The sequence below is a fragment of the Orycteropus afer genome, unplaced genomic scaffold, assembly GCF_000298275.1.
Source record: "Orycteropus afer afer isolate SDZICR_OR568_19922 unplaced genomic scaffold, OryAfe1.0 scaffold00057, whole genome shotgun sequence".
In the NCBI taxonomy this organism is placed as follows: Eukaryota; Metazoa; Chordata; class Mammalia; order Tubulidentata; family Orycteropodidae; genus Orycteropus; species Orycteropus afer.
The window spans coordinates 8,866,924-8,880,313 of record NW_006921644.1 but is presented as its reverse complement, the minus strand read 5'-3'; the positions used below and the strand labels follow the sequence as shown (position 1 = coordinate 8,880,313).

At 55.3% G+C, this 13,390-nt stretch overlaps 1 protein-coding gene across 1 annotated transcript in view; it reads left to right on the top strand.

Annotated features, from left to right (window-relative positions):
• Positions 1–813: 813 nt before the first annotated feature.
• The window catches only part of COTL1 (coactosin like F-actin binding protein 1), a 39,524-nt gene continuing 26,947 nt past the window's right edge, over positions 814–13,390 (top strand). Inside the window, exons 1-2 of the mRNA XM_007939137.1 lie at positions 814–890; positions 1,014–1,096. Coding sequence (XP_007937328.1) covers positions 814–890; positions 1,014–1,096 — 160 coding nt within the window. The remainder of the gene's footprint in view (positions 891–1,013; positions 1,097–13,390) is intronic.

Sequence of the window (13,390 nt, the reverse complement as noted above, 5' to 3'; positions counted from 1 at the left end):
TCTTGTTGAGGGTCTTCCCCTTTTTCTCTGACCCTCCACTTCACCAAGCATGATGTCTTTGTCCAGGGTCTGGAGAAGGGCATAAGGAGGAGGGAGAGGAGGGAAGGAAGAGGGATTAAGAAGTAGGGAGGAGGGAGTAAGTGAGCAAACAGAGGGGCGGGAGAAGGGGACAGAGGGAGGAGGGAGAGGAAGGGGTGGAGGGGCGGGAGGAAGAGGAGAGGGGTGGTGTAGGGAGGGAGAAGACATGGTGGAAGGAGGAGCATGAGGGAAGGGAAGGAAATAAGGGGGAAGGAGGGGAGAGGAGGAGGAAACAGTGAGGGGAGAGGGGTGAGGGAAGTGGGGGTGGCAAGGAGAAGTTGGGAGGAGCAGGGAGAGGGTGGGGAGGGAAGAGGAAGGAAGGAAGAGGCCTTGGGAGGAGGAAATGGGGCGGAGCAAGAAAGTTAGGGGAGGGACAGAGGGAAGAAGAGGGAGGATCGGAGAAAGGGAGGAAGAAGACGAAAGGCGGAAAAACCCTGCTCCAGCCCCCACCTGGGAGTTGCGCAACCCGCCAGGCCGGGATTGGCCGCCGATGGCACGGACGCTCCGCCCCCCCAGGCTCGCGACCAATGGCAGATGGCGGCCGGAGCCGGGGGCGGGGCGCAAGGCGCCGGCGCGCGCCTCCGCAGTCGGGACCGTGGCGCTCGGAGCCGGAGCTGTTCTGTGCCCGCCGCGTCCCCGCTGCCCCGCGCGTCCCCGCCGCCCTCCCTGAGCTCGCTCGCTCGCTCGCTCGCTCGCTCGCTCCCGGGGCAGGTCGTCCGCGGCGGCGCCGAAGCGATGGCCACCAGGATCGACAAAGAGGCTTGCAGGGCGGCGTACAACCTGGTGCGCGACGACGGCTCGGCCGTCATCTGGTGAGCGCTGTCCCTGGTCCCCGCGGAGCCAGCGCGCTGCGCCTTTGCGCCCCTGGCCCCCCGCCGGAGCGCGGCGCCTTCCACCCCAACGCTCACGTCTGTTCTTTTCTCCTCCAACCAAAGGGTGACTTTTAAGTACGAGGGCGCCACCATCGTCCCCGGGGAGCAGGGCGCGGAGTATCAGGACTTCATCCAGCAGTGCACAGGTAGGGGGCGCGCCGGCCGGCCGGGGCCTGCTGTGAGCGTCTCACAGCCTCCGGAGTAACGCCTTCCCCCCTCCGGACATCCCGGGCGGCAGGGCTGGCCCAGCGGGCCCCCTTGCTTCCATTACACGCTCTCCAGGAGCACAGGGGACAGTGCCTCTGCCTCCAGCGGGTCGCTGGTTTTCCCCGGCCAAGATCAGCTCTTGCAGTTCCAAACTCCAGCCGCAACCTCTCCCCGCCGCCCCCCCGCCGGAGAGTCAGTGAGCCGGAATAAAGGCAACGGGGCTGCTGCCTGGGAGAAAAAAAACGAGGGCTGCACTGTTTTTCTGCCAGAGCGGTCTGTCTGTGTCCTGGTTGTGGTGGTGGTGGTGGTGGTTAGAGGCCGTCCATTGGATTTGACTCACAGCCACTCTATGGACAGCAGAACCAAACCGTTTTTTTTTTTTTTTTTTTAAATTTTTTGAAGACTATGGAGCCAGATAGAAGAGGGTACTGCCTGTGCTGTGACACATCAGAACCGGGTACTTCCTGGGGTCCACAGTGACCAGCGGCGAGGCAGCACAGGGGGCTGTGGGACTTGGAAATGGCCCAGATTTTGATCTGGGAGATGGTTCCACGGGGTGCTCGTGTGTGAAAACTCATCGAGCTGGAACCTTAAGGGTAGTGCCCTTTGCACACTCATGTGTTGTGTGTGGCCGGCCCTGTTAAAAGAAAGAACACGTGGTGTGTGTGACCTGAACCCAAGGAAAGAGGCAAACCGGTTCCCTGGCATTGGCAACAGGACCCTTTACCTGTGAGGTTTCAGAGCTTGGGTCTCTTAAGTTGGAAAAAGACATCTTTAGACCAAAGGCGGCAGGGCCTGGGGTCAGGATATGGGCACAGAGTCGGATGGCCCGGTTTGAATCCCAGAGTGGCCACTTCCTAGCTGGGTGATGAGGGGCAAGTTCCTTCCCCTCCCGGCCCCCGTGTCTCCTTTGCAATCTTGGGACTCTTGTGAGGCTGAGTGAGCCGTGGGTCCGGGATGCTCAGCCCAAGCTCCTTGAAGCAGGAGCATCGTATGAATCCAACAGCCCTGCTCCTTGCTTTCACTGCCTCTAACCAGACGAGGTTTCACATTTCACTCAATTCAAAGGCCATTTATGGAGGGTCTGCTGTGGCCTGGATGGTACTACGGGGATTTTTTGTTGTTGTTTTTTAAATACGTGTCTCCCAACTAAAATTTCTCCCGGGAGCCACCTCTGGGCAGTTATTCATTGCTTTGCAGAAGATTGGCTTAAATGATCAGAAGTGTGGAGTCAGTAATAACTCACGTTTCACAAGGTGAAAGGGTCACAGGGTTGGCAGGACCGGGGCTTGAACCCAGGTCTCCCGCTCAGTGGTGCGTGCTTTTGCAAACAGCACCAAGCACACTCGACTTCTTCCCCTGATTGGGCGCACACGCAGGCGCTGCTGGAGGACTCTGACTGTCGGCAGGCCAGCTTCCACCTCCCTGAACTCGGTGGGTGGGTAGGGAGGCAGTAACCAAGTGGCTTCTTTTCTTCTGCTGGTCACCCATCCACCCCCCAGCCTCCAGCCACACTGGGTTCCGCCTCTGAAGCTATTGTTCTGGCACCGAGTAGGAGAAGGTGACCTAAGAAGAAAGAGCTTCCGGCCACCGGTCTCCTAGCGGATGCTCCTGGCCTCTGGGCGTCTGCCCACCAGTCATTGGTTTCCCTGTGGCTGGAGAGCATTTCCTTCCTCCCGGGGGCTTTGTGGGTTTCTGCTCCGACTCTTCCCCCAGGACCAGGAGGGCAGTGGGGAGGCCTGGCAGACCTGGGCCCGGAAAATGCCTCCTGGCTGCTTGTTGATCCTCGGGAGGAGGTGGGGGGATCTGAAGCCTCTGTCTGTTTCAAGCTGGAAGTCTGCCCCCCCTTCTGAAGCCATCTGTTGGACAAATGTTTAGGCGAGTTGTGGTGGCCGTGTTCCCCTCGGGAAACCTCGTCCTCCTCCCTTGCCGTAACCCAGTGGCAGTGGAATCAAAACCACAGCTAGTCCCACAGCTATTGGCCAACTGCGGCACTTGCCCTGTCAAAGCAGCTGTGTGCGCCCGGCACTGAGATTGGGCCCCGTCTCCAGATGAGGACACTGAAGCCCAGAGAGGTTAAGAACTTGCTTGAGATCACACAGCTTGGCGGTGGCACAGGCAGGCAGGATGATCGGGGCTCGTGGGCTTGTGTGCACCTGCTGCATTTGCCGGCTTGCATGGTGCAGGAAGGGCTCTTTGTGGCCTGGACTGCTGGTCTCTCACTGTCACAGGAAGGCTCCCACTCTGGCCCTGTCACAGGTGCACCGGGGCTCCCAGGGCTGCAGACAGCCCCTAGTCCTCCTGCTGCCTCAGCCCCCCGCCTCCTGGGTTGGCAGGCCTTCTCCCTCCTAAACACGCTCCTTCCCTCCCCGCTCTGCCAGGCCTCGGTCTTCCTCTCCGCCGTCCTCCTCCCGCAGTTTCCCACCCAGCCTTCCAGCCTGCCCTTCCTGTTGTGCTCAGCCCCAGGCCTGGCCTCTCTTGCATGGGACCTCTTCTCCAGAGGATCGCCTGTGTCTGGGCTGTGGCGCCACGCCGTTTGCTCAACACTTGTCTTCCTCTTTTGGCATTACAGGCCTGCTGGGAGCCCGGGCTAAAAGTGATATCCTGGGTGCTGGGTGCGTCTGCTTGCTCCTGCCGTGTGCACTGACTGCCCTGTCACTGCCTCTGTGGTCACCTCTGCCCTTGCAGCTCTGTGCACGCGTGCTGATCAGAGCTCTATTAGGTACAAGCGAGAGAAATCCAGGGGTAAAGGCAGCCAGTGGTAGGCAGGGCTGGAGGATCCTGGGAAATGGTCCCTGCAGGTCATGCTGCCCAGGGCACACCTCCTCTTCCCGGCTCTGAGCTCTGCCTTCCTTGGCCATGCCCCTTCTCAGGACACAGAAGGGACTGCTGTCTGAGTGGTGACACGCATGCCACGAGCAGAGCCAGCCAGTGGAGAGTCCCTCTTTGCCAGTGGTTTTAACAGAAGTTCCCAGACTGACGGCCCTCGAGCTGGCTGGGGCCATGTGCCCATTCTTGAACCAGTCCTGGGGACTCTGGCTGGCCAGGCCTGGATCACATGTCCACCCCTTGAGCTGGAGCTGGAGTCGGGTGGGGAGGTAAGCCCCGCCCAAACCCAGAGACAGAGTAGAGGGTGACAAGCCAGAGAGGAAGAGGGCGGACGAGCCAATATCAGAAGGCCATGCCCTCTCTTGCTCCCCCTCTTTATAGCAGCATCGCCTTGTGTCCATTCTACGCCCCACTGCCAGAGTGGAGCTCTCGGAAGTACGCTTCTCGTCAGTCACTCCTGTGCTCATGAGCCTTCCGTGGCTCCTTCTGGCCCGGGCTGATCGGCGTCCCAGACTGGCGACTCCTGCCCACTAGCTCCCCCAGCCTTTACACTTGGGTGCAGCCTGGCACTGTAGCCGTCCCCTGGCTTCCCATCACCCCAGCCTGGTGCCGTGCCTTCTGGGAGCTCCCTCCCCATGAATTTCCTCCTCCCCACCTCAGCCCATGGAGACCCTGCCTACCTGGGATCCCGCCCCCCACCCACTCAGTAAGATCTTTTTGTCAGTTGGACTTTTCTGTTCCAGAAGGGGATCGAACTGGAGGTGCTGCTGCACTGCCAACTCTTCCCCTCTCTGGGAGCTCTGCTGGGACAGTGGTTCAGGCATTTGGCTGCTAACCAGAAGTTCAGTGGTTCAAACCCACCAGTCGGTCCATGGAAGAAAGATTGGGCAGTCTGCTTCTGTAAAGATTTACAGCCTCAGAAACCTGATGTGGGTCTCTGTGAGAAATCCACTTGGTGGCAGTGAGCTTGGTTTTTGGTTTCCCCCCTTTGCTGTAACTTGTCGGTATCTTCCTGTCTTAAGCTGTTCTGTAGCACTTTGAAAATGGCTACACAGTGTCCTTCCATACAAGTGTGAGATTGCTTGACCCTAAGTACACTGGGGCAGGCAGTTGTATTTTGGGAAGAGTCCAGGCATCTGGGAATGCATCCAGGTTTCTGCTGGTCCAGAGTTGAGAGGCTGTGATGGCCTAGTGGCTCAGCTTTGATGGCAGAACCGATACTTGGCCTCAAACTTGGTCTTGTAGCACTCTTGCTGTGTGACCTTGGACAAGTCTCCCAGAGTCTCTGTTTCCTCCTCTGTGAAGTGGGGGTTATCATTGTATATAACTCACACGATTGCTGCAAGGATAGATAGATGTGATACAAGTAAAACATGTAGGGCGGTGCCTGGTATACAGTAAAAAATAAATAAATGAAACCCCAAAAAGGTGCTCAATGAATGAGGTGATTTTGAGTATAGCACCTCCTACTTTGTGCCAGAAATGATGTCGGATTATTATTATTTTTTGGGGGGTGATATCTTAAAGGGCTAATGAGTTTAAACCACCGTTGTCGTCTTCTGATGGTTTAGTGCCCCATTGCTGGCTTTTGCCATTTGTCTTTCTGTGGGAGGTCATGGGTCACATGGCATGGCTTCCTTGTGTTATAGGCTGTGTGGGCTTTGGCCCGCCTTTTGGTGCTATTACTGCTTGTGTTAGTGCCTGTATCCTCCATGGTGAAGGCTACTCTGTGTCCCTCTGCCTGGTCAGTAGGGAGTCTCTTGTTTAATATCTACCCTTCGTGGTGACCCTGTTGTGTTACCGAGCAGAGCTGGGCTCCGTGGGGCTTTCTTGGCTGTAATCTTCAAAGAAGCAGACTGCCAGGTCTTTCTTCCTCAGCACCATTGGGTAGGTTTGAACCTTCAACCTCTAGCTTAGTGGTTGAGGGCAAACTGTTTTTGCCACCTAGAGACCTTTCAGTAAAATCCTAGTTTTGGCTCCTGGAAGATCCTCAGTCATCACCGCAAATTTTTTAAAGCATTTTTTTTTTCTGGTTTTTATAGATGCTACATCCATGTCCTGGTCTCTCACTCTTTGCTCAACCCACCACCTTCTGGTGCCCTGCCCAGAGCATAGACCCCGCCCAGGCCTTTGGTAATCTGGGAATGTGGTAATTTCTGGTTGCCACACTCACTGGCCGCTTCTGCCTTTATTCTGCTCCACCCCCTTCAGCATTTCCCAGGGGCCCCTGCCTCTACCTCTGCTCCCCTGAGCTCACTCAGTTCTCCTTTCATGTCTGTCTGCTCTGTTCTCACTTCCTGCTGCTGCTCCTCTTGCCCCTTCCTGCACCCTAAGTGTGGGTGTTTCCTGGGGCTCCACCCCTGGTCATTGCTGGGACGTTTGTTTTGGGCCTACTGTGTGTGCTGAGCCCCTTGCTGAGTGCTGGGCTGAGTCCGTTCCATGCCCAGAGGAACTCACACTGTAGGCTTCAGATCCGCTCATGTTGTCAGCCCTCCTTAAAACCTTCGGTAGCTTTGTCACTTAAGGTCTAAATGCTTGGAGATGACACAGAATGCATTTTACAACTGGGTACCAGCCAGCTAACCCCTCAAACACACATCCCTGATACATGACCCTCACCTCGCAGATGCCAGGCGCCGCAGATGCCAGGTGCCGGTGGGGGCTTACCGTCTGCTAGCTCACCTGACCGCTCTTATCTGCAGGTGTAATGAGTGCAGAGGCACCTGGCCACAGGAGGACCTTGGGAGCCAAAGTCCCCTTCTTCAGGTGGCACTGTAGGTGGAAGGAGTGACTTTGAACCCAGATCTGTGTCCAAGGCTGCCTTGCCTTCTGCCTTCCTCTGTCCTGTCCTTGTGCGTTTGGCTTCCCCGGAGGACTTCTGTACACCAGTCAAGGCCCAGTGTAAATGCCTGAGTCCTTCCTTGCCCTCATGGTGCTGCCCATGCGGTGTGGTGACCATGTACGTGTCATCTCCTCAGCTCCATCACCATGTCCTGGAGAGAGGGCCTTTGTCTGTTTGATGGTGGTATTCCCCACGGTGAATCCCTACCTGTCATGGGTAGGCAGCTCCCAGTCACCTGACGGGCGTGCTGTGTCCTTGAGAGGGCCCAGGTGACGGGCTGTGGCCGGGTGATGAGCATTTCCCTGCCTTTTCCTCTTGCTTAGAGAGAGAACTCGGGCTGCCAGAGTTCACATGTCAATTCTACTACGTATGAGCTTTGTGGCCTTGGCCAAGTCACTCAGCCTCTCTGTGCCTCAGTGTCCAGGGCTGGAAAGTGTGGATAAGCATGGGCGCCTCCTCATAGGCCTGGGAGGATTCACTGACTTGATACATGGGATGCACTTGGGACTGTATTTGAGACAAATGTCAAAGCCAAAAGGTAAACCAAACTGCCACTGAGTTGGCTCCGACGCATAGCAACCCCGTAGGACAGAGTAGAACTGCCCATGGGGTTTCCAAGGCTGTGAGTCTGGACGAAAGTGATCCGTCACGTCTTTCCCCTTGGAGCAGCTGGTGGGTTCAAAGGCCGGCCTTTTGATTAGCAGCCGAGCACTGTAGCCTCTGCGCCCCCACGGCTGCTCCGGGATGTGCTGTTACTGTTTCTCAAACAGGTGTGTTGGGAATATAGATAAACCGAGTACAGATGTTCATCTGTGGTTAACCGAACGGCCACCCAGGGTTTCAGAGAAAGCCCGCTGACGGAAAGGTGGGGCCTAGCTTGTGAGAACCCTGTGGTGTGCCCAGACGGGCTGCCCCCGGTGCCGACCTCAGACGTTGGGAGGGAAGGTGAGGCAGGGCCAGCCCCTGGCGTGGCCCCGCTGACCTCCACTGTGTCTCTTTAGTGTCCTGCTGGATCGAGGCTTCTTGGAGGTAGGAACTCGTCCAGCTGGCTCTCTGCTGCGTCATCTGTACCTGGAACCACGTCTGGAGTTCTCCACGTCCGTGAACGAATGACTGACCGTGGCCCGCTCTCCTGGGCCGGGATCACAGCCCAGCACCGGCTTGCACAGCAGCGCAGTGCCCCGGCCACGTGATGCTCTGGCCCAGGGCCCAGGCTTCTCTCTGGGGCCCTGCATTCCCCCAGACTGGCTTTTATGCGTCTGGCTCCGCAGATCCAGCGCTGTGGCCTCAGTGGCCTGCTTCTGAAGGCAGAGGGGGGTGTGTTTGGGGGACGTGGGGGTGGTCGCCTCAATACATTCTGTTTCATTTAACCAGCGAGCTTCGGGATTACCTGCCTTAGATGCTGGCTCTGGTTCGGTGTTCAGTTCACGGGCACCTCACTGCTCCTGCACTGAGTCCTCTCTTACCTTCTGCGTGTTCATGTGGGCTTCCTTGACAGTGGTTCATAATGACATTAACAGTGTTGAAGGCTGGGCCTTTATTGTGCCAGGCACTGTGTGAAGGTCACTGTACTTTCCTGTTGCTGTTATCACAGATTACCAAAAACAACACACATGTGTTATCTTACGGTTGTAGAGGTCAGAAGTCCACAGTGGGACATGGGGCCAAGATCTTGGTGTTGACAGGACCGCTTCCATTCCTCAGGCTCTGGGAGAAAATCTATCTCCTGGCCTTGCCCAGCTTTGAGAGGCGTCCACATTTCTTGGCTCCTGGACCCCTCTCCATCTTTAAAGCCTGTATCACTCTGACCCTGACCCTCCTGCATCCCAATTGTAAGGACCCTTGTGGTGATACTGGGCCCGTCTGGCCAATCCAGGATCCTCTCCTGTCTTAGAGTCCTCACTAATCACGCCTGCACGGTCCCTCTGGCCGTGTCAGGTCACAGAGTCATTCACACCTTGCAGAAATGAGGACGTGGACATCTCTGGGGCCGTTACTTTACCTGCCAGTCACATAACCATGATCCGTTGTGGTAGGCCCTGCTGTCATCCCATTTCACAGACAAGGAACCTGAAGCGCAGAGACAGAAGGCGTTCACCCAGGGTTGCACAGCGGCTGATCTGTGGTTCTAGTCCTGCGCCTGTGCACCTGACCGTCTCGGCCCCCTGCTTCCTGACGCACACACCTTCAGTTCTTTGTGATACGTGGACAGACGGGTTTCATGAGGAGGGCACAGACAAGCTCAAGTCCTGAAAGCTATCGGGCAGATCTAATGCCTGGGCCTCGGGCTGTGTGAGCCTGAAGGGAATTTTTCTGCCTTCACTGAAGTGAAAAGCCCTTGAAGTTCTCTCAGATGGCACCACTGCGTAATTCAGACGCCTCTGTCCCTCCTGCAGTGGAATTCTGACTGCACTGCTTTTCCCTGAAAGGATGTCCCTTGAAGGTTGTCTGATTGACCCCAAATCAGGTTTCTTCCTCTCTCTCTTTAATTCCACTCGCCTGGAGGATGGAGCCAACCGTTAGTGGTTTGTAAGTACAGGAAGTGGTGCCCCAGGCAGGCCAGGGGTCTCTGGGTCACATTGGGGCTTCTGCAGAGGAAGGACCTTGCCTGAGGCAGCCCCCGTGTGACTCCACCTGAAGGCAAAGACTGCAGGTCTCCCTGGGCTCTTTCAGCCCTGGCCTGGGATGCCACCTGCTCTGGCCACACCTGGATCTTTGGGTTTGACTCCGGAAAGCTAACTTGCTCTCCTCCTGCATGTTTTTTCTCTTCTCGTTCGTTGGACAGATATGAACCAAGGACCCATTGTGTGAGGAGCTGGGTGTGTGTGGGGTGCACCTCCTGGAGCTTACATTCCACTGGGGATGCAGGGATGATAACAGACAAGTTAGCCAATCAGATCATTTCAGAATGTGACTCATGCCACAAGATGACTAAAGGTGGTGCAGGGTGGGCTTTTGCCAGGGGAGCCAGGGACCTCAAGGAGGAAGTGACAGAGTTGAGTTGTGAGAGAGTCAGACAGGCAGGTGTCTGGGTGAGGAGGGCTCCGTGCAGAGGGTGCGGCGAGAGGCAGGGCCCTGGGGTCATATCCCATAAGGGTCTAGAGTCCGGAAGACATAAAGAGCTTTCAACTCAAGACAAATAACTGGTGAAAGAAGAGAAAAGGTCTGAATAGACATTTCTCCAAAGAAGACACACAAGTGCTCAGCGTCATTAGAATGTGCCATTGCTGTGGAGTCCATTCCGACTCACAGCGCCCCTAGAGGACAGAGTGGAACTGCACCAGAGGGTCTCCAAGGATTCCACTCACAACGCCCCTAGAGAACTGCCTCACAGGGTTTCCAAGGCTGTCAGTCTTCATAGAAGCAAAGCCCGAACCACACCCACTGCCCTGGAGTCGATTCCTACCACCCAGCACCCCTAGAGGACAGAGTGGAACTGCCCCACATGGTCCCCAAGGCTGTCAATCTTCATGGAAGCAAAGCAAACCACACCCACTGCCGTGGAGTCATTTCTGACCCACAGCACCCCTAGAGGACAGGGTGGAACTGAACCAGAGAGTCTCCAAGGCTGCCAGTCTTCACAGAAGCAGAATGCTTCATCTTTCTCCCAAGGAGCTACTGGTGGGTTTGAGACACCAACCTTTTGGTTAGCAGCTGAATGCCTTAACCACTGCATCACAAAGCTCCTTCTCATTAGTAATTAAACAGAGCCAAACTCACTGCCATTGAGGCAATTCCAACACATAACAACTCCTATTGAGTTTCCGAGGTGGTAAATCTTTACCGAAGTAGATTACCTCATCTTCCTTCTGTGGAGGGGCTGGTGGGTTCGAACTGCCAGCCTTCTGGTTAGCAGTCAAACGCGTTAGGCACTGTGCCTCCAGCGCTCCCTCCATTAGTAATTGGGGAGATGCAAATCAAAGCCACAATGCAATACGACTTTGCATCCGCAGGGGGACTGTGATCAAGAAGAAAGAAAGGACGACGACAAGTGTTGACAAGGATGTGGAGAGACTGGGACTTTTCATCCATGCTGGTGGGAATGTAAAATGGTGTAGCTACAGTGGAAAACAGCCTGGCAGTGCCTCAAAAAGTTAAACATAGAGTTATCATTAAAAAAAAAAAACCCACTGCCTCCAGTCGATTCTGGCTCATTGCCACCCTACGGGACAGAGAAGAGCTGCCCCATAGTATTTCTAAGGCTGTAAATCATTACGGAAGCAGATTGCCACATTTTTCTGCTACAGAGTGGCTGGGGATTCCAACCACCGACCTCTTGATCAGCAGCTGCGCTCTAACCACTCACTGCTGGGGCTCCCTCCAGCAGTTCCTCTCCTTGGCATACACCCAAGAGAATTAAAAACATGTCCTTACAAAAGCCTGTACACGAATATTCGTAGCAGCGCTATTCACAATAGTCGAAACTGGAAACAGCCCAGATGCCCGTCTGCTGACAAACAGATGAGCCAAGTGTGGCCCATCCATATTGTGGAGTGTTACTCAGCCCCAAAAAGAAGGAGTGCTGTGTGTCACAGCATGGAGGAAGCTCAAAAACCCGTGAGTGAAGGAAGCTACCCACAGAAGGCCACATGATGTATGACTCCGCTTATATGACTGTCCATAGGCCAGTCTGTAGAGACGGAAAGCAGATGAGTGATTGCCGGGGCAGGGGAGAAGGAGAAGTTACTGCTTAGTGGGGACGGGGTACCGGGGTCCCTTGTGGGAATACCCACTCTTTTTAATGCTTGCCAGGCCCAATTCTGAGGGCTCTGCACTATCAGTGGGTTTTAGTGAGGGTTAATGTACTCATGACACAGATGAGGAAACTCTGGGGGAAGTTGGGTCACGTATGTGAGGCTCATCACGCCCCCCTTGGCTCAGTGGGTGCCCTTCCATCTCTCCACCTGACTGAGGACGGAGACCCAGTGTGGTACCCACAGCTGTTTCCCATCCAGCCTCATCTAGTGCCTGGCACAGAGCCGGTGCTGGCTCAGTGTTTAACCTTAATGCTCCGTCAGCACTGCACACTTAATGAAAAGTCCTCTCTCTTGGCTGTTCGCTTGGGCTCCTGCGCACCCGAATACAGCTGAGAGGGAAGGGAGTCAGCGGTGCAGGCTGGCGTGGCTGCTCCCGAGGGCTGTTCTTACAGCCACGGGGCATGAAACCAGCCGTGGGCTCCCCCTGCACTGCCCTGCTGGCTCTGGGCCAGAGACCAGGAAGCCGGCTCACAGCACAGAGAACTGAGGATCAGAGAGGGGGAGCTCCCGGGCCACTGACACACAGCGGGAAGAGGCAGAGGCAGGACCAGAACTCGGTCTCCTGGCTCTCACACTGATGGTGTTGGGAGTCATGAGGTTTAAAACGAGTCAGCTCTTGTCCAGTACCACACGTGGTGACATGAATGCAAAGGACAGAGGCTAACCAGTTGGTGCTGAATGGACGCCCATCGTGGTGACACTGTGTTCGTCAGAGTAAGGGGTGCTCCGTAGGGTCCTCTTTCTTTGTTTGTTGTAAAAATATGTGTAAGACAAACCTTGCCAGTTCTGCATTCTCCAGTGTACAATTCCGTGGGCTTTCCAGTGGCTGGTCTTTCAGAAGGAAATCTTCAGGCCTTTTTTCCCACGTGGCTCTCGGTGGACTTGAACGTGCAGTCTTCTAGCTAGCGGGCAACTGCTTAACCGTTTGCACCACCCAGCGCCTCCCACGTGCCCATGATGCCCTGTGATAACTCTTTGCCATGGCATCAGTTTCACTGTGTTCAACGAGCTTTGTTTTTATCTATAACTGTGTAGTTCTTGAAGGCAGGAATTGTCCTCAATCCAGCAAAGTCTCAGAACCATAGATTGTCAGTAGGGTATGTCACGTGACTGACTGACAGTGATAGAGGAGTTAGCAAAACTATAAAAAGCAGATACAAGAATGCAGAGCAGTGCACCCCTACCGTCAGGGGCTGAGCCCGTCAGAAGCCCCACGGTCATTGCTGTTTGAGCCCATTGTTGCAGCCGCTGGGTCAGTCAGTCCCATCGAGGGTCTTCAGTACAGCGCACTGACTTCCATTTGAGGAAGTAGATGTTAACTTTTAAAACGTTCCCGGGCGATGTCGTAGGGGGAAACCCTTTAGCCAGAGTGTAATTTGGATATCCAGATCAACCTATTCCCTGCTGGTTCTCCTGAAGTAATCATTTTTCTTTTCCTCTGGCTATCTCGTATCCCATTTTCCTGTGTCCTTTGCCTAACTAGGAAAGCTGGGTCATTTCACGTTTAGTGAAAAGGCAGCAGGGAAGGAATCATCTGAGAAGTCAGCTGGTTTGCGGAGTCAGCAGAGCAAGGCGTGAGATTGACACACGCACTGTGCTTTCCAGTGTCATATGTGTATATGTAAGTGTGTATACGCACGTGTGTGTATACACCTGCACATGTAGAAGGAGCCTCGTTAGGGCAGTGGTCGAGCCCTTGCCTTCTAACTGAAAGGTTGGAGGTTTGAAGCCACCAGTGGCTCTGCAGGGGAATGCCCTGGCTTCCTGCCCCTGCAGAGTACCGCCTCGGACACCTGGTGCTGCTT